Source organism: Camelus dromedarius, chromosome 8 (assembly GCF_036321535.1).
Source record: "Camelus dromedarius isolate mCamDro1 chromosome 8, mCamDro1.pat, whole genome shotgun sequence".
Lineage (NCBI taxonomy): Eukaryota > Metazoa > Chordata > Mammalia > Artiodactyla > Camelidae > Camelus > Camelus dromedarius.
This window is the reverse complement of record NC_087443.1, coordinates 30,601,142-30,627,418: the sequence shown is the minus strand read 5'-3', so window position 1 is coordinate 30,627,418 and position 26,277 is coordinate 30,601,142. Positions and strand designations below refer to the sequence as shown.

Sequence of the window (26,277 nt, the reverse complement as noted above, 5' to 3'; positions counted from 1 at the left end):
CACTCTTCTGTTTCTCCTGTGCTATCCGTATCACTCAAGAACAGTCTGTTCATCCTCTTCTCACCTTTCTGAGGACTGCTAGAGCAGCAGGCTCCCTCCTTTCTTTGTTCTTCTGCTTCCTTCCCTAACTTGACCAGGGTGTGGGCTGAGCTCACACCGTATCTTGCTTCTCTCTAGGGCAATGACATCATTGCAGCAGCCAAGCGCATGGCTCTGCTGATGGCTGAGATGTCTCGGCTGGTCAGAGGAGGCAGTGGTACCAAGCGGGCACTGATTCAATGTGCCAAGGACATCGCCAAGGCCTCAGATGAGGTGACTCGGTTGGCCAAGGAGGTTGCCAAGCAGTGCACAGATAAGCGGATTAGAACCAACCTGTTACAGGTACTCAGGGAAAGTGTGTGTGTCGGGTGGGTGGTATGGGAGGGAGAAAAGCAAGAGACAAAACTCGTTGAGCAAGGAGGAGGAGGCACGTCAGAATGGGAAGAAATAGCAGAAAGGGAAATAGGTATTTGGGAAAGACAGATTCAGGAAAGTTTATTTCTGAATCAAAGAAAGAATTTTAATGCTTCCTTTCTGGACAGAAGGACTAGACTGATCCTAGGGGGAAAACAAGTGGAATCTGGCTGTGGATTTATTAAGTGCCTTCTGCACACCAGCCACCGAGAATACAGACGTGGATAAATCTCGCCCTTGAGAAGCTTGCAGGCAAGAAAAACACAGAAGCATATAAACTTTTCTTTTTAGGTATGTGAGCGAATCCCAACCATAAGCACCCAGCTCAAAATCCTGTCCACGGTGAAGGCCACCATGCTGGGCCGCACCAACATCAGTGACGAGGAGTCTGAGCAGGTACGTGGCCGCTGCTTCTGCTTGCTCGCCAGCAACTGCTGTGCCACTTTGTGGCAATTTAATTCAGCTTTGGGGAAACTTTACCTGTGAATTGAGTATTCAGTGTGTGGAATGGAATCTTCAGCTCTCTCAGAAGGGCACCTGTGTTGGAGGTGAATCAGAAATCTGGAAGGGGAGTGAAAAGTGTGCAGCTTTTGTCATTTTATGGCCGGTTAAGTGTCTGAATCAGCACCAGTTAGGACTGGACTCAGCTCTTTTCCTCCCTGGAATAGGTTTGGCTCCTTTGAGGCCTTCAGTGCCTAGTCACTCCCACCCACTGTATCTTTTTGGCTAGAGAGAATTTCTGCTTCCTTGCTCCCTGTGTGATAAGTTCCTCAGGGAGGATGAATAGTGTAGGCTTTTCGGGGACATGGAGGTGGTTAGGCCTGTGCTGAGGCTGAAATGACATCTCAAAGGAGGTGCTTCTCTTTTGGTTTCTTTGACATAGATTGAAATAAATATGGTGGGAGTGTTTACTTAAGCGATGTTTCTTTTGTGTGTCTTTGCAATCACTTCTTGGAGTGTGTTCTCCTTCCATTCCTCCTGGAAGTGGGGCTGAGGTCTTTCAGAAAGCCCTCATTTGAGCACCTCTTCCTCTCTTTATCTCCCCACTAGTAGGCCCTGCTGTGAGCCAGACTTCTAATTTCTTCTTATGGTAGGTAGTACATCTTTTGTTGACCTGCTCAGATGAGGCTTATCATACATGAGTTATGTATGTGACACTGTATTCCGTACTAATGTAGGGGAGTTTAAAAAACAGACAGAGTCCCTCTCCTTGGGGAAGTCACAAATAGTTCTAGGTCAGGAGGAAGAGGTTAGGAGCACTTCAGAGGAGACAAGGTGGTTACTTTTCTTGGTGCCAGCAGTGCTGCTTTCAGTACTGAGTTTTAATTCAGCAGTGCTCACCTTAACCCTCTCTTCTCCCAAACCATGGGAACTGGGTCTTCACCTTTAACTTCCATGTCTTCTGGGCAGGATTTGGGCACTTACGCCTTCCTGTCATCTGACCTCTTCTGCTCCAAGAAAAGGAAGTAGGCAAAACAGGGAAGGAAGGGTTAAGACTCAAGAGTTTCAGACCTTATCATTTAGTTATTCCATTAACCAACAGAAATGTATCTTGGGAGTATCTACAATGTTCCATGAAATATTCCAGTTACAAAAAAAAAGGTAGAAACTGGTAAGTGGTAGAATGGAAGAAACACAGGACTGTTAAGTCAGAAGTTTTGAGTCCCCATCCTGACTGTTGTGTGAATTTTGTTGGCAAGTCTCCGAACTCTCTGGACATCGGCCTCTTTGTTGACCAGGTAAAAAGATAAAGTGTTTGGGAATTCTAGTCCATAGTTACGGCTCTCAAAGCCCTTGAATCCTCTGAAATTGAGTGCACAAATTTTGTGTACATGAGCATTTTTCTGGGAAGAATTCCACAACCTTCATTAAACCCTTAAAGGGTCTGTAGCTCAGAAGTAGTTAAGAATTAAAAACAAACAAAACAGAAAAGAAAAAAGTTTCTGTGGTGGAGTACGTGTGATCCCAGTCCTGTATTTTGTGTGTTTAGAAGATTTACTTGTCTACTTATCATGGATTTATAAGGTGGTTGGTTTGTTTACTTGGTTACTTTTTCATTTAATTGAAGGATGAGGAATGCTGGGAACTGGGACGGTGGTTGGTGATTTAGAATAAGGTGAACAAGAAAAGCCTCACAAAGGTGACAACTGGGCAGAGATCTGGAGGAAGTGAGAACAGAGCCATGGGGGGGAAGAGCATTCTAGGTAAAGGGGACTGTAAGAGCCTCTGGCAGGAGTTTGTTTGGACACCAGGAAAGCAGTATACACTGGAGGCCACATGATGGTACAGTACACAATCAGGGATGGTCCAGTTTTGAGCTCTTTTTGGTGAAACAGCTATAAAGCACCAGTGATGTGAGAAGTACGAGTAATGTCAGGTGCAGTAGGGTAAACTGCGGTCCATTCCTGGCTTAAGCCTGTTTTTGAGGCAGGGCTCCATCAGGGACTGTGAGTAACGGAGAGCTCCTCTTTCTTTGCAGGCCACAGAGATGCTGGTTCACAATGCCCAGAACCTCATGCAGTCTGTGAAGGAGACTGTTCGAGAAGCAGAAGCAGCTTCAATCAAGATTCGAACGGATGCTGGATTTACACTGCGCTGGGTTAGAAAGACTCCCTGGTACCAGTAGACACCTGGTTGAATCTGGCTGACACAGAAATCCCTGCTAAGCAGAATGAAAATGATCTGAGTTTCAGGAGCTGCCCAGGATTTGCTAGGAGGGTTGAAAGCCACATCCTGGCCTGACATAACAGAAAGGAATGTGTCCTTTTCACGTTAGAAAACATTTATACTCTTGTCATGGACACTTTGAAACGTGTCTCCGTATAAAGCCTGTATCCTCAAACACGGTTATACTCGTGCACACTCTATCCCAGTAGACAGACTGGGTTTCTAGCCCATGGACTTCACATAAGCTCAGAATCCAGCAGTGAACACTAGCCAGACACCCTGCTCTGCCCTGCCCTTCCTTGTTCCTTAGAGGACAGTCACCTCTCTGCTTCATTTTCCCTGCACCTCTCCAACCCCCACCCCTCTCTCTGCCAGGCTCCCAAGATCCAGGGCCCAGGCAAGTCGGTTAAGAGGGAAATCACTGTGCCTCCAAAATTTGCTTTGGGCTTTCTATGTTGCTGCTGATCCTGCCTGCCTTCTCTGGGGGTGCTACCTGGGTCCTTTTCAGAAGTGAGCTTTGTTGCTGCAGGGGAAGGTGGCCACTAGGGAGCCCCAGCATATAGCTCCTGGATTCACTTCCTGTCCTCCCCCATTTAATCCTTCTGTTTCCACAGTGCAAAACCAAATTTCACTTTGTCAGGGGGAAATCACAGAATCACAGGATTCTGTCTTTACCATGCCCGAGAGCAATGTCTGTGCTAGGGAAACTTTCCGTCCCATATCCTGCCTCGGCCTGCCAAGGTTAGCCATCCCACAAACACACTGTGTGTCCTGGTGCTCTCTGCCAGAGAGGCAGAGTAGCCTGGGTGTGGCCCTGCCCATCCTCCCAGCAGGGCCACTCCCAGGCATTCCACGCTTTGTCACTGCCTGCAGAGGTCTGTGCTGAGGCCTTACCATTCATTCTTAGCTGAAATGCTGCATTTAATTTTTAACCAAATCATGTCTCCTGTCCTGGCTTTTGTACTCTTCCCTCACACCCTTCCTAAACAAGATTTTAAAGATAAGTGTTTGTTTTATAATTTTGAAAGATCCTTTTTATCCTTTTGAAATTCAGTCCTAAGAATTGGTGCTTGCCCCCCAGGGGTGTTTAATGGAAAGGCAATCCTGTCTGAAGGACACTTTCTACCCAAGGGAAGTGGTACCTGCAGACAGGAATTCTGGCGCTGCTGGGGATAAATCAATGAGAAATAGTCCTTAGTAACTCCTACCTCCCTCAGCCAACCACCACCAAGCCCCTTGCATCCTCTCCTCCCTCCCAAGTACAGGTGGTCGAGAGTGATGCGTATAGTATATAATTATCACCACAGTAAGTTTCCTATTAGCAAAGTGACAGAGAAGGTAATTTTTCCTTTTCTGTACGTATCACTGCTGTCTAAGCATTCCCCAGCACATGAAACTGTATTTCTTCCCAAAGCCAGAACTGGATGAGTAAAGTAGTACGAACCCTTGCCTGAATGTTCTTTCCCACCTCCAGTGTGTGTTAGATCCTAACATCGAATGTGTAAACCTTGTCTTAAGTTGGTACTGTACACTCAGGCTTCCTCTATTCCTTTTAACTGATGATTATTTTCAAGGCCCTCAGCATCTTTGTATAGTTGCTTACTTGATATAAATGCAATATTAATGCCTTTAAAGTATGAAAGTATGAGTCTATGCCAAAGATCACCTTTTGTTTTACTAAAGATTACTAAGAGGAAATAAGAAAAATCATGTTTGCTCTCCAAGTTCTTCCAGTGTTTTGAGACACTGGTTTACACTTTATGCCGATGTGCTTTTCTCTAGTATCAGTGCTCAAGACACAGTGAAGCAAATTAAAAAAAAAAAAATCCCTGAATGCTGATTAGAGATATCACCACTAAAAAACTCCATTTATAAGCTAGGATTTGTTATATGCAAATATTTTCTGTCTCTTCTTTTGTTCTGTTTAAAACAATAAAATGCATTTGTATAAATAATGCTTTCAATGATGGGTATGTTATTTTAGCGAGAACTTTTAGATTAGGTTTCTCCTTTGTTCTGAGGAACAGCCAATGAAGTTAATCCTCACGATGTGGAAATTAGTTTTATTTAATCTAAATGCTGTACTGGAAGGAACTAGCAGTAATATATTTACTTGACAAGGATCTGGGTACTAGAGGATACTTTGGGGATTTTACACTAGCAGGAGCAGAAGGGACAAGGTTAACTTAACAGTGAGAGGAAAGCAGCGGATGTGGCTCATCCCCTGGTTGAAGTAGTCTGTCCTCGTCATAGAAATGCTAGCTCTACTTGGAGGCCATCACCATGCCCTAAGAAGCTTTAAAGCTGTTACATGTGCAGCAGTATCGCAGGTCTATCTTTCATATTCCCAAACCCAGTACAGAACAATAGGGTGTCAGGGACCTACCAGAGCCATGAGGCAGAGCTACCTTTGGGGGACATTTTCCTCTTTGTGGTTGAGGAAGCTCTAAGAGTAGGAGCAGGTTCTTGGAGTAAAGCTGGGACATCACTGTTTTTGCCTGATTTTCTAGATCTAAAAGGGGTAAATTACTTTAAAGGATGACAGTGCTGCCTACTACATTTGTCACTGCTTTAACTCAGAAAAGTTGCTGACTAGGGATGCAGATCCCAGCTGTTTGAATTAAAGAGAAAAGTCCAAGGCTACTGAGTTGGCTCAGCAATATCTGAAAACAGTACTCATGGTCTCGTTTTTGCTACTTACCATATGTTCACTGGTGCTGCCTTCCTGCTGTATTATAGTTTGTTTTCTCAAATCAGATGGCTCTAAGAGAGACCACAGGACCAGTATCTTCCACGGGTTCTTCTGTAGTACCACTTACGGCATGAACCCATCACATGACTTCCCTTTGAATAAAATTATGCTGACTCATTTTATGCAGAAAATGAGCTCTTGGAATGTACTCCTTTAAGAATTTAGAAAACAGAGTTATTCTTGGATTATATGGAATTCTTTGCTTGAAAAATATTTCACTACTACTAAGTATTCATGGATCTTTGTTATTCGTAGGTGGTGGTAGGGAAAGTAGCTTTGATCACTTACTGTTCTGTGGCTAGAAGGCAGATGCTTAGAGAAAGTATACAGGGCTGTTAACATAATGAGGCTAAGAGAAGAGCACTTTGGAGTGCTTTGCAGCAACTCACACACCTTGTGTGATGATGCAGAATAAAATGTGATCATGTTCAGCCTGCTCTAACACTGAAGCATGCCCATCTGAGAATGCTCAATCAACAGTCAAGCTAAAAAATCAGCTTGTTACTTTCATCTTTTTATTGACAGTATAGCCAGAAAGAGAAAAGGGCTTATTGGATTCAATTAAATTAATAAATACAATAATTTAATTGTAAAAGGGAATAATCTACTTGCAAGTTTTAGCAGAAAACTACTAGCGGCAAGGGACTCTTGGCATCCGCTTGCATATGAGAAGACAGCACAGAAAGGAAATTAGTCCAGATACGATGGTTGAGATTAGGGATTCTACAGAAAGGAAAGCAAATGTACTGACTGCTCTTCTGAGGTACGAACTCTGAGGAGGAAGACATTAAAAATGAAAAGCAACTGAACTGGGTAACCAACCTCAGGCAAAGAGAGTAAGTATTTGGCAACATCGTGATTTTTAGCTGCCAAGCTGATCTTGGTTACCCTAGAAACTGCAAGGTTTCAAGTGAACTCTCCTGTTAGATGAAAGGCAGGCTGGGCGCCCTAAGCAGGCAAAGGTAAGAATGCTGCTGTAGAGTGGACTCCCTGTACCAGCACCAACTGCAGCCCTTGGCAGCAGAATGGGGTGAGTGTAAGGGCTATCCTTAGCATGGTAAGGGAAAGGGAGTTATAAGCTGAGAAGAATTAAAAGAATGGAGTCACACATAAAAGAAAACTAATAGCATGAGTAAGAATAAGAAGGAAACATGAAGAATAAGCACTTACATTTAACTTTTCTCCATTCTTCACGTCTAATGGGACAAAATAACTCCGCAAGGACTTCTAAGCCAGTAAAATTAAATGAAATGGTGTGGCTGCAGATGGACTTGCCAACCAGGAAGATCAATACAGGTTTATCAGTGTTACTGAGGATTTTGTTTCTGCCTCATTATGACGTACTGCCTTCTACTGTGTCAGTACAGCAGACCTGTGCAGGCACTGCAGTGACAATTACAACAACAGGTTCAGGAAGGAATCTACTGACTATAGCCTTAAGAAGCACGCAAAATGAAAAGGGAGTTCCCCTGAAGACAAGCAATGTAGGCAGATTCAGACCCTTAAGAACAACAAAAAAGGATAAAGGATTAAAAAAAAAGTTGATGATAGTGAGGCAGGCACATTTTCCTCCTTTAGCTGAACTAGGGCATGAGGCCTTTAGGCGAACTATGGTTTAGGTGATGCTGAGTAAGCTTTATAAAATATGAAGATGGCAAAGGTTCACTGAAGTTTTTTTACTATGTTAATTTGCTTAAAATCTCAAATGCTTGTGCTTACAATAACTTCCTAAGAGCAGAAGTAGTGTTCCCTTTTATTACCTTAAAGTATTCGCCCCTCTGATACATTGATTTTTACTGTGCTAGAAGCTGAACAAAATGGCACAAAACTGAGATGGTACTTACTGCAGCAAGGTCCCTGTAAATCAAAATCTGAGCTTTACATAAAAATCTTATTTATAAAAAATACAATACCAAGTACAGTGAGAATGGAGCAGGGAGCAGCAGTGCTGTCCCTGCCTGGGCCATGTGGAGTGGCTTCTGCTACAGTGCTTGCTTAATGGCACACGTGAAAAGCTGAATAAGGCAAACACTTGAAGAGGCAGTTTTTTGTAAACTTCTTGGGGTGGGGGGAACTCTTCCTCTGTTGGGACAGATACTGATTTGGGGTGGCTAAAATCAGGTATGACATTTGGCTGCACTTGATACATCACATTACATAATAAGACAGCTCCTGCTGATTGAGACCAGTTCCTGTTTTAGGAAAGAGGTTATCACTGTAGACTTTTGCCTTTACTATTAAAATATGCAGCCTCGAGCTGGTGCCTTCCCTATGGAGGAAGTCACCTCCAAATCTTTCTTAATAAGCTAAGACAAATACGCTAAGTCATTCAAAAGTTTCCTTAGCTTAAAGCTCCTTGAACTCTACATTGATTCTAAGCAACTCTGTTAGCAGTGTGTGGCTCGACACAAATGCTTTAACTAGATTATGTATTCCCACCCAACTGGTACCTAATAGTAATAAACTGTAATGACACTTGGAAAACAAACAGATCTTGAGGAATTCTGGCCTCTTCTCATGTCCTCACTTGGAACTTTCCAGCTTTTGTGACATATTTGACTCCTTTAAATGGCTTGTATTTCTCTCCATACATGTCCAAGCGGTTTACTTTTAAGCCTATGTCAAAAAGAACAGGTAAGAAAAGGAATAAATTACTATCCTGGTTACACCAACCAACAGAAATATTTACTTAGCGAAGAGCACTACACAGCAAACCTGACATTAACCAGTGTCCCATCCACCATTTGGAAACAATGTTCCTTCTACCATTCAGATTATAGCACTGTGGGGATTTGGTTTTAGTTCAGATTCCCATGTGGGCAAGGAATATCTTTTAAGGATAATTCTACTTTCTGTGAGTATGAATATAGACTCCTTCCTTGGTGCCTGAATGGGGCTTGGGGTGAAGGGAAGCTGTCTGGATTAAGGTGCTCTCCAAAATCACTGTACCCACAGCACAGTGTGAAAGGCAAACTGCAGCTGCTGCTCTTTCTAGAGAAGGAACGTCAGTTACCCTTCTAACCTCTTAACAGCTGACCTCAGAGAAACTCAACTACCCTTAAACACAAATCAGATTTCTTCTTACCTGAAATAGCAAGCTGCTGGATTTTGAACTGTATGTTGAGGCTTGGATTCTCTTCTGGCTTGGGTGCTCCAGACTGTAAGTTTACCAGTCCTTTAAGACTTGGGAGCTTTTGTGGAGTAATTTTTCCCACATCCCATGTTAGTACCTTAGAAAGACATAAAAAACAGAAACAATCTGAACTATTTCTCAAAAACAAATGTTCAAAGACACTATATGCTTCTGTACAAAATGAAGCACAGTGTGTTAAAAACAAAGGACCTGGGATCTTCACTGAGTTTGACCCCTAGTTCATTCTGTGACTTTGAATGCAGAGTGAGGATGGAGAACCAACATTTGCTGAACATACACTTTTGGCTACAGCCCTGTGCTTAGCATTATCCATACATCATCTCATAGATGCCTGTGATGTGAATTTTGTCTTCTTTTTTCAAATGAGGGAAAAAGGCTCTGAGGTCAAATGACTTGCTCAAGGTCACACAGCTAGTTAGAGGCAAGGTTGGGATCTGAACCTAAGGCTATTTAGTATCAAAGTTCTTTCCACTATGCTACCTTTACTGTTTCTGGGCCTCAGTTTATTTTTCTGTTCTGTAAAATGAGATGATGGGCATAAATCAGTGTTTTCAAACTTTCAGTGATGGAATTATTTGTTTAAATGAAATCTTCAGTGTGGGAGCTCAGTAACAGATAAGAAAGTGAAGCTGTTACGGTTGAAGTTGGGGTGAAGGTCCAAGGATCTGGAGCTCCCCCCTTCACTTCTCATCCCTGTGTAGTCCCTGGAGAGATTCTTCAAATCCTTAGGACTGGATTAGACAATCTAATTCAATGATTTTATTTTAAAAAGTATGCTTTTTCATTTACCAAGCAACTCAATGACTCTACTGTGGAAAAGAATTGTTTTTCACCCAAGCAGGAAGCTGAGAGAAAATCATCTTTTATAGTTTCTCTGAAATCCCTCTGCTAGGGGCAGATATACGCAGGGTAAGAAGTCAGCTTCTCTAGCCAACATACCCTAGGAAGATTATGAAACAATGCTCTTAAATTAAAAAGGAAGAGAAAGGTCTTCATGATCAATGTCTACAGAAAATTTAACAATAGATTATAATACCTTCTTATATCCACACAATGATTTTCTCTTTCTAAAAAGTTTTTACACCTTCTTCCTCATTAGAGTGAGTGAGTCTCTGGATTATCAATGGATTGAGTAAAGGCAGACTCTGAAGGAAGACAGAATGAATCTCACTTTTCTGTTCATCTGCTCAGACACAGGATTTTCTCCATAGCTAGTGGAAGATGCACAGCACAGGATGCATTCTAGGTTTTACTAGGAATTTTAGCTTTAACCAAGATATTAAACCCTTCTCTCTGCCCCTCACATCCCCGAATCACAAAATAAAGATTGCAGAAACACATGCTCACTCTTGATCTGAGGTAGCTGTACCTTGGTAACTGGATCAAATGTATAGCTGCCTTGTGTTGGTGTCAGGTTCATATTCAACACAACCTTTGGCATGTGAACTGTCACTGTGATTCCTTCAATGGTTTTCCCCATGTTCTGCTTTGGTCCAATTGTAATATCAAATCTGCCACAAGAACTGTTCTCCTTGAAGCTGATGCTATGTTTCACATACACTGGTATTGCCACTAGACTAAAAAGAGAAAGACACAAGCACAAACACACAAAATTAATGGTATGAGCTCCAGAGGTGGCCTGAAGACCTGTCCAAAGTATGTTAAACCCTCAGAACTGCAAATTCGGTATCTGCACCAGGGCAGGTTTAGTATAGCACAGAGTTCTGGTATGATTGTGCTAGGACTAATATAATTTCTGAGAAGTAAGTATACAAATCAAGATAGAAATCTGAAGCTTAATTATAAACAACTGGGGCAAATAGCCCTAGTTTAAAGAAATGAATTAAGATCTCATAGAAAGATAATTTAAAATTATTTAAACTAAATAAAGCAGTTCCTATGTGGGAAGAGCCAAGAAACAATTCCTCTGCTTTAAGTCCTTTCCTGATGTTACCCAAAATACTTTGATACTTTTAAGGGACAAACCAGTTACAACTCACAATGCTAAATCACTCACTTAAACCTCAATGCAGAGAAAAATAACTTGAAGCTAGTTAGTTGAGGGACGTCCTGAGGAGATACAGGTAGGCCTGTCTCCTTCTATCAGCCATGGTGTTGACAGATCATAGTAATAACATGGCATGAGTTCATGGTTTTGCCCAGGTTATGCACGGTCCAAAATGCTTGCTCTCAGGTACATATTTTACTATAGTTTAATTTACTACTACTTGATAGTCTTAGACTCAGGATACACTGATTATTTTAGACACATATTTTCACCAGTTCTTCCTGGGTCTCAAGGCTAGCAATGGCTAAAGGGAGCAATGATGACTTTAAGTACTGAACTGTTAGAATGAAACAGAGAAAGGTAAGTTCTACCCAGTACACTGACATACGGTTCTGGCTGATGCAGCAACATACTTTTGCGAGCTGACACGGTATGATATGAGTCGGAAATTTCCATCTGGAGGAATAAATGACAAAACCCTTTCAGATTCCCAACGCTTGAACCGGATGCAGGGGTGGAAGCTGACATCATCTAGAAGCCTTGGGTTCTGCCAGGCAAACAGAAGACAACCATAAGCATAAAGTATAATGACAACTCTATTCAGATATCATGAGAAATTAATATGCGCTCTACAGCAGTTACATAAGAGTTTGTTATTAAGATTGCATCAACACAACCTATGGTTTCACGATGCTTTAAAGTTTGCTAATATTTTATATACATTATTGTATTGAATTTTAGTAACTCCATGAGGTATAAAATGTGAGTGGTATCATTTCCATTTCATAGATGAAAAAACTGAGGTTCAAAGAACTCATGATCACAAGTTAGTGGCAGAGATAACACCAGAGCTCTCAGTTCTCTTGATTGTTCTTAGTAGCTTGTCATGCTGAATCTAAAATTATGCAAAAGATCAATGCCCTTTTGTGACAACAAAGCATATAATAATTCAGTAAAAGTGACATTGCAGACTTGCAGAAGCCAGCTAGCTATTTAAGCCACTTCTAGCATAGACAAAGGCAAAGACCCTCTCTTCAGTCTTTCTATAACAGTCATGCTCATCACGTAAGCTACAGTTCTGGAAGCTGTGCTAGGAATACTTCTGAGATAATCCTTTGCAATCTAAGCTACAACATGTCTCAGTATTTATTATTTCATTTAGTACTTCATATGTATTAGTCATACAGGGAACTACAAAATAGAAGAACAAAACTTACCATGAAAGAAAGGGAAAGGTCAGGCATTCCAGATAGCTTAATGCAAGCATCTATGACCCCTTGAATTTCTGCAAAGACTGTAGATCCTGAAGAAAGAAATAAAGATTTACTGGAATCTGCATCCTTACCAGGGCTATCACTATAAATGCAGTAACAGGTATCTCCTGGGTGTTAGACATAGTGAAGTTTTGCACATCTATTAAAAGGTTAGGGACAGGATCCATTACACCAGTTCAGACAGCTTCTTCACTGAGTGCCATGGCCTGAATGTATCTCTGGTCGGAATATGATAATTCTAAGGAAAATCAAATCTATCTCTATCTTTATAGAGTCAACCCTGTAAGACTGCTGGCTATGAAGTTGAAGAATTTTTAATAAAATTTAAAAATTAGCCAAGTTTCTAATGAAATGGACAAAGCTGCCTGTTAACTTTTAAGAAATAAGAGCCATTATTCTTTAATAATAGTTATTATTCCATACAATGGAATTTTATAATAAAAAGGGCACTTTATGAAAGATACTGTCTATAATTTACAGTAAGTCATCTTCACATAACAACCAGCTGTGTGACCTTGAACAGATTACTTAACCCTTCTAAGCCTTAGTTTCCTTATATATAAAATGTGAAAGTTGGACTAGATGTTTTAAATAAAATGTTATAATTCTAACAGAGTACTGTTGTTTTGTCTGAGGTTTTCACTAGAAGGACTGCATATAAAGTGGTAGCAAAAAGCATGGTGCATAGTAGATACATAATAAATATTAGACTGAATAAATGGCAAGAGAGAAAGGTATAAAGGGTCATAACCGGAGTAAAGTAAGGCAGCATGAGATCTGATTTACAAAGGTTTGGCAGATCTCAACGACTTGTTATGAAAACTGTATGTAACCTCTGGGCAAAATAAACAGATTTTAAACCATTAGAAGATGAATGCCTTTCCGCTGAAACCGTATTTGCCAAGGGATTTCAATTTGCTATTCAGCTTATGTCAGCTGAACTGTTTTTTCCCTGATAAGACAACATGCACACAATTACCTGATTTATCTATAATTGCATCTATTTCTTCAACGACATCAAAATAGGCTTCATTGTTTGTGTATTTTACCCCAGCCCGGCGCCATGGGATGTTGGACAGCTGCCCAGTGGGGAGTGTGTCCCCAACATTACTACTGCCTAATGGGAAAACGAGAAAGCAAAGCTAACGCATAAAATGGTCATCAGAAAAGCTATTAACAGAGGAAAAACAAAAAACCAAAAAACCACAACTCGAATACTTTGGCTGCTTCTTTAGTGTTTAGTTTTTTCTTCACTGAAGTTGTGGATGGTTTCCAAAATTGTCAGAGACATATCCATACCAACATGATCAAATTTCTAGAAGACAGAAATAGGCCATGTGGTCCTGTGTCTATCTGTAACCAGGTTAAATTCATTTACTTATCTTTTGCTTCCTGTGTGTTAACAGTAACCTAACCTAATGCCAGTGACTCAACAACAGAATTTTATCCTGCTGCTACTGATGAAAAAAAGAGGCTGGTTGTTTCAAAACCTTCTGCTGATAAAATGTCTCCACTGAGAATACAGAGTGATAACTAGGCCATATGGTATTCAGCTTAAATTCTATGCGATACTGCTAAGCAGGCCTCAGTGGAGTAACTACCTGAAAACATACTCTGGTCTTTTCCTATTTTAAGGTCAGCATATCCAAATGCAATACAGCTAATGTTCAAAATCTGGCTAATTTCCTGGTAAACTGATAAATGTCTGAAAATAATTCCAGCTGTCCAAAACATGTATCCTTGACCTGTGATGTATTTTAACATTTTGGTTAGTTTACATTTCAACTGCCTAACATGTGAAAAGTGCAGAAAAATAGCTGAAAAATACCTATCTTCCTATTACCTAAATACAACATTTTGGTATTATTTCTTTAAATATTTCCCTCATAAACATAAATATTTATTATTTTTTTCTATTTTGATAATTTTGCTTTTTTTCTGACTGCACTTTAAAACACAGTCAACCCATGAACAATGCAGGGGCTGGGGTGCTGACCCCCCATGCAGTTGAAAATCCACATATAATTTTACAGTTGGCCCTCTGTATATGCAGTTCTGCAATAAAAGATTCAACCAACTGTGGACTGTGTACTACTGCAGTACATATTTATTGAAAAAAATCCACATATAAATGGACTTGTGTAGTTCAAACTCACGTTGTTCAAGGGTTAACTGTAGTTGCAATCAAACTATATATACAACTTTGTGGTCCAATTACGGTTGGTGCTCCTGTTTCCAGCCTGTTGCCTTCCAGCATTTTCTAAAAACACTGCTTTAATTTTCCTGTCCAAAAACTTTAAATGTTTCCCCACTGGCTTTATGATAAAAGCTAAATATTTAGCCTAGCATTCAAAGATTTCCTCAACTCAATTTTTTATCTCTTAACTACTCAACTGAAAAACAGCTTTGTTTCTGTTAAAATGGCTAATATAACTCAGGATTTTTCACTGTGTGTTTTTTTATCACACAGTTCCACCTATGAATAATGCTCTTATTTGTCCCTCTCTTCATAAACTCTATTGATTCTCTAAGCCTTGCCCTCGGGCCACCCACCACAGTTCAGGAGGGATTACTTCATCCACTGAACCATTCCCTTGAACTTTATAATGTATTACCTTAATAATCCATGTTATATTTTTTTCATTCTATAGTTCAGTAATTTTTTTCTGACTAAAAAATACATGCTTATTTTTGGAAATCAAAGTATAAAGCAAAAATAAAGATAAAGTAGAGTTCCTCAGCTGAACATGATCATGATAAACTTTAGAACTTCTCTGTGTGAATATTTATGTGTAATTAAAAGTGACTTTTTATGGTTTTGTGCTTTTTTTCCCATTTAATATTATATCATGTGTACTCTCCAGTGTCACTACCTCGTCTATAAAGTATGAAACTGCTTTTCAAAATCTTACACTGTTATTTATGTGTTTTAATTTTTTTCCCCCAGTCTCCCATCCATAGTGCAAGTTTTAGGAGCACAGACACTTCATCTTATGTTTCCTTGAATTTCTCCTGACACTTAGCCTTGCCTAGAGGATGAATAAAGGAATAATCACTTTCTTATAGGCCTCTTATACACCATTTTTTAGGTCAGTGCATTTGCAAAGGGATTTATAATGGAGGCCAGTATAGTTAGAGTGGCATATAACATTTCATAGAAATCTTTCTCTAGAAGACTTTGATACTTTCAAAAGAATACTGTCACCTGGAGGTACATAATTTCCAGCTATACTCAAGAATTAAACCAAAAGCTGGTAACACAAGTACAAGGCCCACAAATGCACAAAATCTCACAAATAGATTATGTTAAGAGTGATGTTAAAATTCATGTGGAAAAGTGAAGGGACAAGACCAGATAAGGAAATTTTAAGGACAATACAGGAGCAAGGCTTTTTCAAACAGATACCAAGATATACAATAAAATTATAGCACTTAAGACAAAAGGATACTAGTGAGGCCAATGGAATAGAACAGAGAGCATCCAAAACAGATATATGCAATTCAACTACATTAAAATGAAAACCCTAAACTTTTATTCAACAAAAGACACCATCAATGAAGTGTCTTTGGGAACACTTTGAAAAAAAAAATCTCACAAATAGACTAATTTTCTCTTTCTAATATATCTTTTGCATGTATAAAACAAAGACTTGGAGGAGAAAGTATGTATTCTATGGCTTAAATTTTCTATACTCTAGTAATTGTGGGGCATTCAGCATAATGCCAGTTTTATAATGCTATTTTTTAATTTTTATTTTTTCCCCAGCTTTATTGAGATATAATTACATATAACACTGTGTTAAGTTTAAGGTATACAATGCATTGATTTGATACACTTATATATTGCAAAATGATTACCACTATAAGTGTCAGTTAACACCTGCCTTACATCACATAAACAAATGCTATTTTAAAAACTAGAATGCCGGTCTATAAATGCACTTCTAAACAGCCTCATATATTGGCTTCTTGTTTATTTTTATTTTTTCCAGTTTTATTGAGATATAATGGACATACAACATTGTATCAGTTTAAAGTATATAACATAATGATTTGATATATGTCTATATTACAAAATGATTACCAAAATAAGTTTAGTAAACAGTAATCACCATATTGATTTCTTTATAATTAACTGGAATAATTTATTCAGTCCTACTGTTTAGTGTTAAACAATAGTAATAATATTGTTCTGGTCTTGTAGAAAAACCTATAATAAAAAAAGTAATAACCAAAAGTTCTTTATCATTTATGATCTTGCCTCTTTCCATGAAAAGAAATATATATCCATTTTAACAATAATGTTAACTTTAATTGTGGCCAAAATAGATTACCTTCATAATCTGCAAAATCATAAGCAAAAATGGGTTTTAAGTGCTCAGTTCCTAATAGAGTATATTTTCACCTTACCTGTAATAGAGTTGACAACAGAACGTAGAATTGTTGGTGGTTTAATCAATTCTTTCAAAATGTTAGATTCAGTAGCCAGTGGAAATCCATTGTCTAACATTTCTTCCAAGAGTTCATATACGATGACCACATTATCCTTAATTGCAGCCTCCGAACACTCACCAAAGTAGTCCTAACAAAATACATAATATTGCACAATGAAAGGCATGAAGAAAATCTTGTTAAATACTTTTTGTTCTAAAGGATAAACTTACAGGAGCATAATTCATTGTTTCAGATGCTGAAAATATGTAACAAACAGGAAAAAAACCTACTGTTCTGTATGCTATTCCTTAATATTTCCTTAATATTTTTACACTGAATTGAATTCCTATTACATATTATGATAGAAAGTACACTGAAACATAAAACAGAATGTGAACTATAAACTTTATCTGCCCTGATTAGGTATCCCAAAATATGTTTATTTTTTTTTGTTTTTTTTTAGAGAAAATTTTGTTGCTCCTTTATTTTTATTTTTCTTATTTTGGGGGGGAGGAAAATAGGTTTATTTATTTATTTATTCTTAGAGGAGGTACTGGGGATTGAACCCAGGACCTCATGCGTTCTACCATTTGAGCTATATACCCTCCTCTCCTGATAGGTTTTAAATTACAAAAACTTTGAGACCACTTAGAGAACTGTATGTGGAGGGCACTATTATTTTCTGATGACATAATTCATAACATATTAAAAAAAAAATACAGCTTCCGTGATCATGAGATTGTTCTGTTCTCCTCAAACAGTAAATGGAGCAGCCACATGTACTACTTACTATACACCCCACAAAAAAGGTTTATGTTTATGAACTTATGCTTAGTTGAAAATAAGAGGGAGAGAGAGAGAGGCAGATAGACTACACATCAAAACCTGGGAAATTAAAGAATGTAACCGTGTCCCACCTCCAGCTAATTTGGATGATCTGAATTCAAAAGACTGATGAAAAACCAACCTGAAAAGTGTCAGCAACTCTATGTAGAAACTCAATTACAAAGAGAGGTGGCACTTCAGTCTGTATGACAGACACAAAGAAGAGCTTATCCCGGTAGATACTGATGAGGTAGTGATGAGGTGTTGAAATAACAGGTGGTACATTTTCAACATCAACAGCTTTCTCTTGAGCCTCAAAGAAATAATCACAGACAGACTGGCTCACAACGCTCTTCCAGTGCTTCTCTAGAAATATGTCACCGGAACAGTTTATGAGAAACAGACTGTGGATCATTTTCTGGAGGGGGAAAAGAAGTGTAAATTTAGTATACATCAAAAAAGGTATCCTTGTGTTATCTTGATAGCAAAACCAGACAAGGCAATACAAGAAATACAGGCCAATATCACTTAAGAATATAGATGCAAAAATCTTTAATAAATTACTAGCAAACCGAATTCAGCATTATAAAAACAATTATAATCCTGACCAAATGGGATTTACTCCATGAATGCAAGGTTAAACATGAAAATCAATCAACATAATATACAATATTCATTATAAGGCAAAGATATAATCATTTCAAAAGGTGCAGAAAAATCATTCAACAAAATCCAGCAACCTTTGGTGATTAAAGACATTTAAACTAAGAACAGAAAGTAACTTCCTTGACTTGATAAAGAACATCTATGAAATAGCTACTATATTTAATGCTAAAAGACGAAAAGCTTTTTCCCTTAATATCAAGAACAAACAGTAATTTTAACTTTCACCACTTCCGTTTAGCATGGTACTGAAAGTTCTAGCCAGGGCAACTAAGCAAGAAAATGAAACTGAAGGCTTCCAAATTCGAAAGGAAGACGCACTCACAGCGGAAAAAAAATGCGACAATGAATATATGTATGTTCATGTATAACTGAAAAATTGTGCTCTACACTGAAACTTGACACAACATTGTAAAAATGACTATAACTCAATAAAAAATGTTAAAAAAAAAGAAAGGAAGAAGCAAAATTATCTATCTGCAGATGACACTATCTTGTATATAGAACTTTCTAAGGAATACACACACACACATACACATATAAACTATTAGAGCAATAAATCAGTTCAGCAAGGTTGTAGGATATAAAATTAATATAAAAATCAATTGTATTTCCACACATTAGCATGAATAATATGGAAATGAAATTGAGATACAATTCCATTCATAGAAGCATAAAAAAGATTACAATACTCAGGATTAAATTTAACAAGTATAAGACCTAGACAGTGAATATTATAGAACATCACTGAAAGAAATTTAAAAGGCCTAAAAAATGAAAGACATTTCATGTTTATAGATTGGAAGACTTAATATTATTAAGATGACAATACTTCCCAAATTGATCTACTGATCCAATGCAATCCCAATTAGAATGCCAGCTACCTTTTTTTTTTTTGATGGAAACTGAGAGGCTGATCCTAAAATTCACATAGAAATGAAAGAGCCCAAGAGTAGCCAAAACAATCTTGAAAAGGAAGAACAAATTTGGAGGACCCACACTTCCTGATTTAAAAACTTACTACTAAGGTACTGTATGGTACCGGCACAAACATACACATAGATCAGTGGAATAGAACTGAGAGTTGTTAAATTAATCCTTACATACTTTAGGAACTAAGAGTTTAATCCACAATATCCATGTGTTAAAGCTTGTGTCATGAGATAAAACCCTTGTTCTAAAGTATATTATCCAAGGGGAATCAGGAGCTAGAACTAGGAAGATATGCATGATTCTGATCATTTTTCCTTTCCCTTAATTTTGGGACTTTCCCCCTCAGGTAAAGATCATAGTTTAAAATACACTAAACAAGACTTCTTTTCATTATTTCATAATTTCTGGTGACTGGCAAATGTGATCTGTTCTATTGCTCACACATTGAATTAGAGCAATCTTCTTTTGTCTTTTAATTTGGATTTGCTTATTGACTTCCTATATCTGCTCTAAAATAAAACAGTATCTTCTTCTTTTTTTTTTTTTTTAAGTAGAAAGCTATCCCTCAAGGTTTACAGATTCCAGTAACTTGGATCTATTATAATGTATTTGCTTATACTGGTTAGGATTAACAAACAAACCTCTTAGAGAGTCGTATTTTCTATCAGGATTCCTACTGAGCAAAAAGCTTGGTAGACAGAGGTTAGGATCTAAAGAAAATAGATCTAAGAAAGAACCCATATTCTTTAAGTTGAGTACCTACCCTAAACTCAAGTTTAAGGCTCTATCTCACAAATACATATCAACTGATTTTGCACAACAGTGCCAAGACCACTCTATGGGGGAGAGAACAGTCTTTTTAAGAAATGTTGCTGGGACAACTGAATTTCTACATGAAGAAAAATGAAGCTGGACCTCTACCTCATATCATACACAAAAATCAACACAAAATGTATCAAAGACCCAAAGTGTAAGAGCTAAAAAATAACTCCTAGAAAAAATATACACATCAATCTTCATGACCCTGGATTAGAAAATGTTTTAAAGATATGACATCAAAAGCACAAGGAACAAAAGAAAAAACATATAACCTACACTAGAATTAAAACTTTTTGTGTTTCAAAGGACGTTATCAAGAAAGTAAAAAGACAACCCACAGAATGAGAAAATAATTGCAAGTCATATATCTTACAAGGGACTACTATTCAGAATATATAAAGAATTCTTACAACTCAATAATAAAAAGACAAATAACTCAATAAAAAATGTGCAAACAATTTGACGTTTCTCCAAAAAAGATATACACACAAATGGTTGATAAGCACTAAAGAAGATGTTCAATATTTTTACAAAATATGAATCAAAATTATAATGAGATAGCATTTCATACACTTTAGGCTAGATGTAATCAAAAGATAGACAACAACAAGTGTAGACAAGAATGTGGGGAAATGGGAACCCTTATACATTGCTGGTAGGAATGTAAAACAGTGCAGCTGCTGTGGCAAACAGTCTTGAGTTTTCTGAAAGTTAAAGATAAGAGTTACTAAATGGCCCAACAATTTTATTCCTAGGTATACACCCAAGAGAACTAGAATATATGTTTACACAAAAATTTGTACACAAATGTTCCTAGTAACATTATTCATAATAACATTATTCATTCAAAAAGTGGAAACAACCCAAATGTCTATTAATTGATGAATGGATAAATAATAAACATCCAAAAATAAAACATTATTCTGCCATAAAAAAGAATGAAGTACCAACACATGCAACAACATAAATGAACCTTGAGAACATGCTAAGTGACAGAAGCTAGACACAAAAGATCAAAAACTGTAAGATTCCACTTACACGGAGTATCTATTATAGGCAAATTTACAGAGACAGAAAGTAGATTATTGGTTGCCAGGCACCGGGTAGAGGGGGAAGAATGGGCAGTTACTGGTTTCGGTATTTCTTTCTTAAGTGACAAAATCTTCTAGAATTAGCTAGAGATGATGGTTGTGCAACTCTGTGATTATACTAAAAACTCCTAAATTGCACAGCTTTAGAAAATTGAAATTTAGTAGTCTTTAGTTTAAAAAATGGTTAGTTTTATATGAATTATTATCTCAATTAACAAAAAGCATTCTTTAGCTTTGTGACAAACAAATCCACTCCCAGCTGGATTAACAGAAATAGGTATGAATGTGCACCAAAAAGATGTATAAAAAGATATTGTAATGGTGAAAACTATTATCACCTACTAATAGAACAATGGAAAAATAAACTAGTGTATTATTAAAGTGAAATATACAGCAATGAAAATGAATAAACAATTGCTACATGAAACAAATACGGATGAATCTTACACAATATTGAACAAAGCCAGACACAAAAAGATACATACAAAATAATTCTATTTATATGAAGTTTTAGAAGAAACAAAATGAATCCATGGTACTTAGAAATGAAATGGTTTCTTTTATGGAAGAGAGTAGTGGTGGTGACTGAGGGGGCAAAAAGGTGGTTTTCTAAGGTGCTGGTAATGTTTTATTTCTTGATCTAGATGATGGTTACAAGCAATGTTCATTTTGTGACAATTCACTGAGCTTTATGTTATGGCTTGTATACTTTTCTGAGTGTTAGTTATGCTTCAAATAGTTTATTGTCCTTGTAATATGAGAGACAGTGGAAAAATGTCTAATTACCTTAACTTGTTCCTTTCTTTAATATGGGTAACATCAGTATAAGGCATCTAGTGGCCCATTCATTCAAAATTATAGTACTGAATGGTAAATGTAGCCGGAGGAGAAAGAATATAAAATCTATGAATATAGTTTCTATGCATGAAAATAAATTCCAAAGAGGAAAGGAAGACTTTCCAGAATGAATTCGTTTAAATCTATTGACATAGAAAAAAATGACATCAAACTGACCACTTCTTTTTAGAGGAAATCATTTATTTTATGAAATAAAGACAATTGTGGTGATGATTTCTCCTTTCCATTTGGTGCATGTTCAACAATTAGCAAGTAAATAACATTAATCACTAAGATGTATTTTATTATTGTATTAATAAAGTATGAATGCTGTTAATAGTTTAGGGTTCCTGTTTATTAGAAATAAAAAATGTTTCTATGTTCAAAGCCATCTGTATTTAGCCAAGCAATCAATCTGAGTTGGGAGTAATAAACCCTGACTCCTCAGGCTTTGGACCTACTATATTCTTCCGAACTAGTATCTGGAACCTGCTACATTTTTCTACTTTATCTAATCAGATGCTTTGTTTAATAGGTTTGCTTTGTGTCAGTTTTTATTTGAGTGTTAAAATAGTGTCTCTGGAATACAGAGACTTGCTATTCAGAACCTGCTGACTTTTAACTATCTTTCTGATACACTTCTAAAAAATGGAACAGGAATACCCAGCAGTAAGATCTTCAAGTAAATTTGCATTATGATGTCTTTTCTTGGAATGAAATCTTCATCTAAAATATAAAGTATGGCTTAGAACATTGTAATCAACTCAATGAGACCCAGATTTGAGCACTTCAGGTGAGCCACCTATGGAATATGGTATCCTTGCAATAATTAATTTTCAGCTTCATTCAAAGTGTTTTATTCATTAAAGATAAATGAATTAATAATATTTAAAATGTACTGAGTACTGCCTGTTGGCCAAACACTATCCTAGGCACTTTACTTACACTATCTTATTTCTCACAACTCAATGCTATAAATACTACTTTTATCCTCATTTTATAGATTAAAGTCTTGGAAACATTAAGTCAATTATCTAAAATCATACAGTAAGTATCAGAGCTAGGATTCAAACCCAGAGCTAGTTGAATCTTGAGCCCCTGTTCTTACTTGCCTCTTAGAAACTAATTATTAGGAACACATTAAAAAAAATTTGGGGGAGGTAATTAGGTTTTTATCTACTTATTTTAATGGAGGTACTAAGGATTGAATCCAGGACCTTGTGTGTGCTAAGCATGCACTCTATCACTGAGCTATATCTCCTTTGGAACACATTCTAATGCAGCACTGTCCAACAGGATTTCCTGCAATTATGGCCAGACATGTCCTCTATTTGTGTTGTCCAATATAGCAGCCACTAGTCATATGTGAGAAGCTGAAATGTGGCTAATACAAATGATGTATTTAAGTTTTAATTTTAATAAATTTAAATTATTACATGGAGCTAGTATAATATTGGATAATCATACTGGATTGGGCACCAAATGTTCTGTTTGAACTTATAATTTAAGAGAAAGAATTGAAGGCTATCCTTCTTGCTTAGTTAGAAGCCAAAATGTGTTCTAATAAATTATTTACAGCAGAAATAATATTTAAATTTAAGAGCTGACATAGGTTATCTTCTTAAACTATTCATCCCAGTGAAAGTGCAGTACACATAGATCTGTGGTACTACACTGCCACAAGAGAACCCCAAAAGAGCTGCTTGTTCTTGAACCAAGTAACTTCATAGTTTCTCTGTTTTAGGGGCCAGATTCCTACTCATCCTCTTGAGCTGGGGAAAAATTCTTTCCAGGAAAAGTTTCCACCAAAGTTGTTTTCACTGGCAGCAGTTCAGGTCTCAGAAGAATACAGTACATTCATCCCGCCATCTGGATTTATTGTTGTTATCCTTAGTGCTGAGATGAGAGTATAGCACTTGTAGCTTTCAACAGTGTTTACTTTTTTTTTTTTTTCCCCTACAGGAGGTACTGGGGATTGAACTCAGGACCTCATGCATGCTAAGCATGCACTCTACCACTGAGCTATACCCATCCCCAACAGTACTTAGCTTTAAAATCCATCTTAACCTTCTAGTATAGGAAAAGAGAGCCTATTTCATTTACCCATATTATGACCAAGGGCCTAAAGCAAAAAAAAAAAAAAACAAAAACAAAAACACATGCAGCAGTGTAAACTAGCCTGTTTCTTTAGCTACTTATCCTTTTGCTAGCTGTAGTTACTTCTTTCACTATTATAATAAATTTTCTGGGAAAGCTAGACACTTATGACCACCACAACTATCTTTTTGTTCTTAGTGACTTTTGAGTCAGAAAACAGAATTCTCTCAGCTTATTTTAAAGCCACTTAAGAAGCTGTTCAGAGGCAGTTCCATCAGAGCTTTGACTGCAGCTTAAATACTTAAATAAACCCTCACTACCCAATGTTGAGCACTCTCATCCTAATGTTTCACAAGCAATGTGATTACAACAGTCACAATATCCTTGGAAGAGAGTGTCTGAAAAAGAAAATATATTCCTTCTATACATAACAGAATGGAGGCATAGAAGGGCCTCCACTATAATAGGAGAGAAGGTGATTTGAAGAATGAGGGAGAAGGGCACAGAGAGAAGGAGTAGGGGAGAGGGGGGCAGATAGAGAGAATTCCTCTTTGCTACTCATGAAATATTATTGAGCTACTTAAAAATATCTAGTCTGCAGGGAACTCCAATAGTCTATTGTGTTGACTGTTCAGAAACATTGTAAAAATCGTTAAGATTCAGTAAGAAAAGCTAACCTTATTGCCAAGAGAGGGTTCCTACTAAAAGTATGTTAAGTTTCAGGTAATTTTTCATTCATCTCATTCCTCTACTCTTTCTATGGTCAACTGAAAGTGTCCTCTGTTCTTTATAACACTAATCCTTCTACTAGTAATTTTGATCCCATTCTCTTTCCTCTTTTCCCAGGTCTTAACTTCTCTTTCTTGAATTTCTTGTGTGTGAACCTTACACACTAGTTATTTGCTTTCTGCCTCCAAACATAATGTGTCTTGTATTCTCCAAAACAAGCCAACCCCGAACCTTTTAGAGTCCTTGCCACCTTCAACAATCTTTTGCTTCATGATCCAGATGAAGAAGGATTAGTCTACACGCAATCTCCCCTCTCAGTAACTGACTCTGCTAAAGCAGTTCTCTCAAATGACATAACTTCCTAATCATTAAATTCAACGAGCTACTCTCAGACTTCAACTTCCTCCTTCGGTCCTCGCAGCATTTCATGTCACTGATAAGTTTCCCCAAAACAAAGCAAATACTTCTTACCAAATTGTATGAAATTTCACCTGTTTTGGTTCTCACTTCGAAAGTTTCCTTCTGGCTTAATTCTTGGCCTTTTTTTTTTTTTTAACTCTTTCTATCATCTCCACCTAAACCACTGTTTCAAACTTGATACATCCTAAACGCCACAAGATTCCTCCTTCTAACGTGAGGACTCCAAATTTTATAGAGATACCACTTTTTTAACCAAGTTTCAGCTTCGGGTTCAATTCAAATCCAACCAACCACATTGTTCATACTTTTCCATACTCACTGTCACCTCATCAGTTTAGATTTCTACCAACTCACTTCGGTAGAACTGCAACACTCTCCTCAACGCATCCCCTACCCCAGGCTCATCCAGGCCCCACCCTCTAACAGGACGTCCGCTCAGGCCAGTCAGGGATTTTGTCCTCCACAGCAGAAGCCAGGGGCTGAGGTTCGAATGGTCGGTACTCCAGCTCACTGTGCGTGACAAGACCTTTCCCCCGCGCCGGAGTACGGTGAGGGACCCCAATGAGCCTGAACTTCTTGGGCTTGGGGCCGAAAAACACTGGGCCTCAGGTGTACCTCTCCTTTCCGCCCCGCGGGGAAGAAAGACCGGAAGGCAGGGAGGGAGGCGCGGTCCCGGCTCACAGCACCGCAGACGCTCCCGCATCCCAGGCTGGAGTCTGGAGCCCCAGCCATTCAGCCTACTCCCCGATTTTCGAGCTGTCCCCAGTCCGCAGACTCACCGCCCATCACACTCACCCCAACACCTAAGCGCGTCAGTGATTCCAAGTGGGGTCCTCTTCGGACCCGAAGCAGAGGCAGCTAAAAAGGCCGTGAGGACCCGGCAATTGGAGTGCCCGGTAGATTGCCTGACTAACAGCTTCAAAGAAAATAAAGCATTGGAAAGACTAAATGAGCGGGAAGAAATTGAATGAAAAGAAAGAAGTCTTTTGATGTATAGAATATAATCTTCTAGATCATCCAGAATCTAGAAGAGTGATTTCGTACATTCTGGACTCAGGCGCTCGTTCGCAGCCTAAATCGATCTGGGGTGTCCCTATAGCCGGGCGGGCGGGGTCAGGAGA

At 38.1% G+C, this 26,277-nt stretch overlaps 2 protein-coding genes across 7 annotated transcripts in view; one reads left to right on the top strand and one right to left on the bottom strand.

Moving 5' to 3' along the window:
- Nucleotides 1-4,995, top strand: part of VCL (vinculin) — a 91,416-nt gene extending 86,421 nt beyond the window's left edge. For both annotated transcript variants that reach the window (XM_031461073.2, XM_031461076.2), the window contains 3 exons: nucleotides 178-381; nucleotides 745-849; nucleotides 2,933-4,995. In XM_031461073.2, coding sequence (XP_031316933.2) covers nucleotides 178-381; nucleotides 745-849; nucleotides 2,933-3,079 — 456 coding nt within the window. In that variant the 3' untranslated portion in view covers nucleotides 3,080-4,995. The remainder of the gene's footprint in view (nucleotides 1-177; nucleotides 382-744; nucleotides 850-2,932) is intronic.
- Nucleotides 4,996-5,163: 168 nt separating this feature from the next.
- AP3M1 (adaptor related protein complex 3 subunit mu 1) lies at nucleotides 5,164-26,078 on the bottom strand. 5 transcript variants are annotated; one of them, XR_010381920.1, is made up of 9 exons: nucleotides 25,772-25,919; nucleotides 17,710-17,985; nucleotides 16,719-16,890; nucleotides 13,288-13,425; nucleotides 12,252-12,337; nucleotides 11,448-11,581; nucleotides 10,374-10,603; nucleotides 8,958-9,102; nucleotides 5,164-8,488 (listed from the first exon to the last, which is right to left on the bottom strand). XR_010381920.1 is itself a non-coding variant. In XM_010984137.3 (9 exons), the coding sequence occupies exons 2-9, from the start codon at nucleotides 17,980-17,982 to the stop codon at nucleotides 8,388-8,390; spliced, it is 1,257 nt and encodes a 418-aa protein (XP_010982439.2). In that variant the 5' UTR covers nucleotides 17,983-17,985; nucleotides 25,952-26,078; the 3' UTR covers nucleotides 6,366-8,387. The 5 variants fall into 5 exon arrangements, 4 of the variants coding, with proteins under 4 accessions (XP_010982439.2, XP_010982441.2, XP_031316937.1 ...); XM_010984137.3 differs by lacking the exon at nucleotides 25,772-25,919 and adding an exon at nucleotides 25,952-26,078 and having other exon boundaries at nucleotides 6,366-8,488; nucleotides 10,396-10,603; XM_010984139.3 differs by lacking the exon at nucleotides 25,772-25,919 and adding an exon at nucleotides 25,936-25,956 and having other exon boundaries at nucleotides 6,366-8,488; nucleotides 10,396-10,603.
- Between the last annotated feature and the right edge of the window lie 199 nt (nucleotides 26,079-26,277).

Bases quoted from the DNA above. Each gene is read 5' to 3' on its own strand.
- AP3M1 (XM_031461077.2), bottom strand. From the start codon at position 25,888: ATGGCTGGGGCTCCAGACTCCAGCCTGGGATGCGGGAGCGTCTGCGGT. The intron at 16,891-17,709 runs GTTGGTTTTTCA...GTATTTTGTTAG, and splicing joins GAGTTGCTGACACTTTTCAG to GACTACTTTGGTGAGTGTTC. The intron at 11,582-12,251 runs GTAAGTTTTGTT...TTTGCCTGGCAG, and splicing joins ACCTTTCCCTTTCTTTCATG to AACCCAAGGCTTCTAGATGA.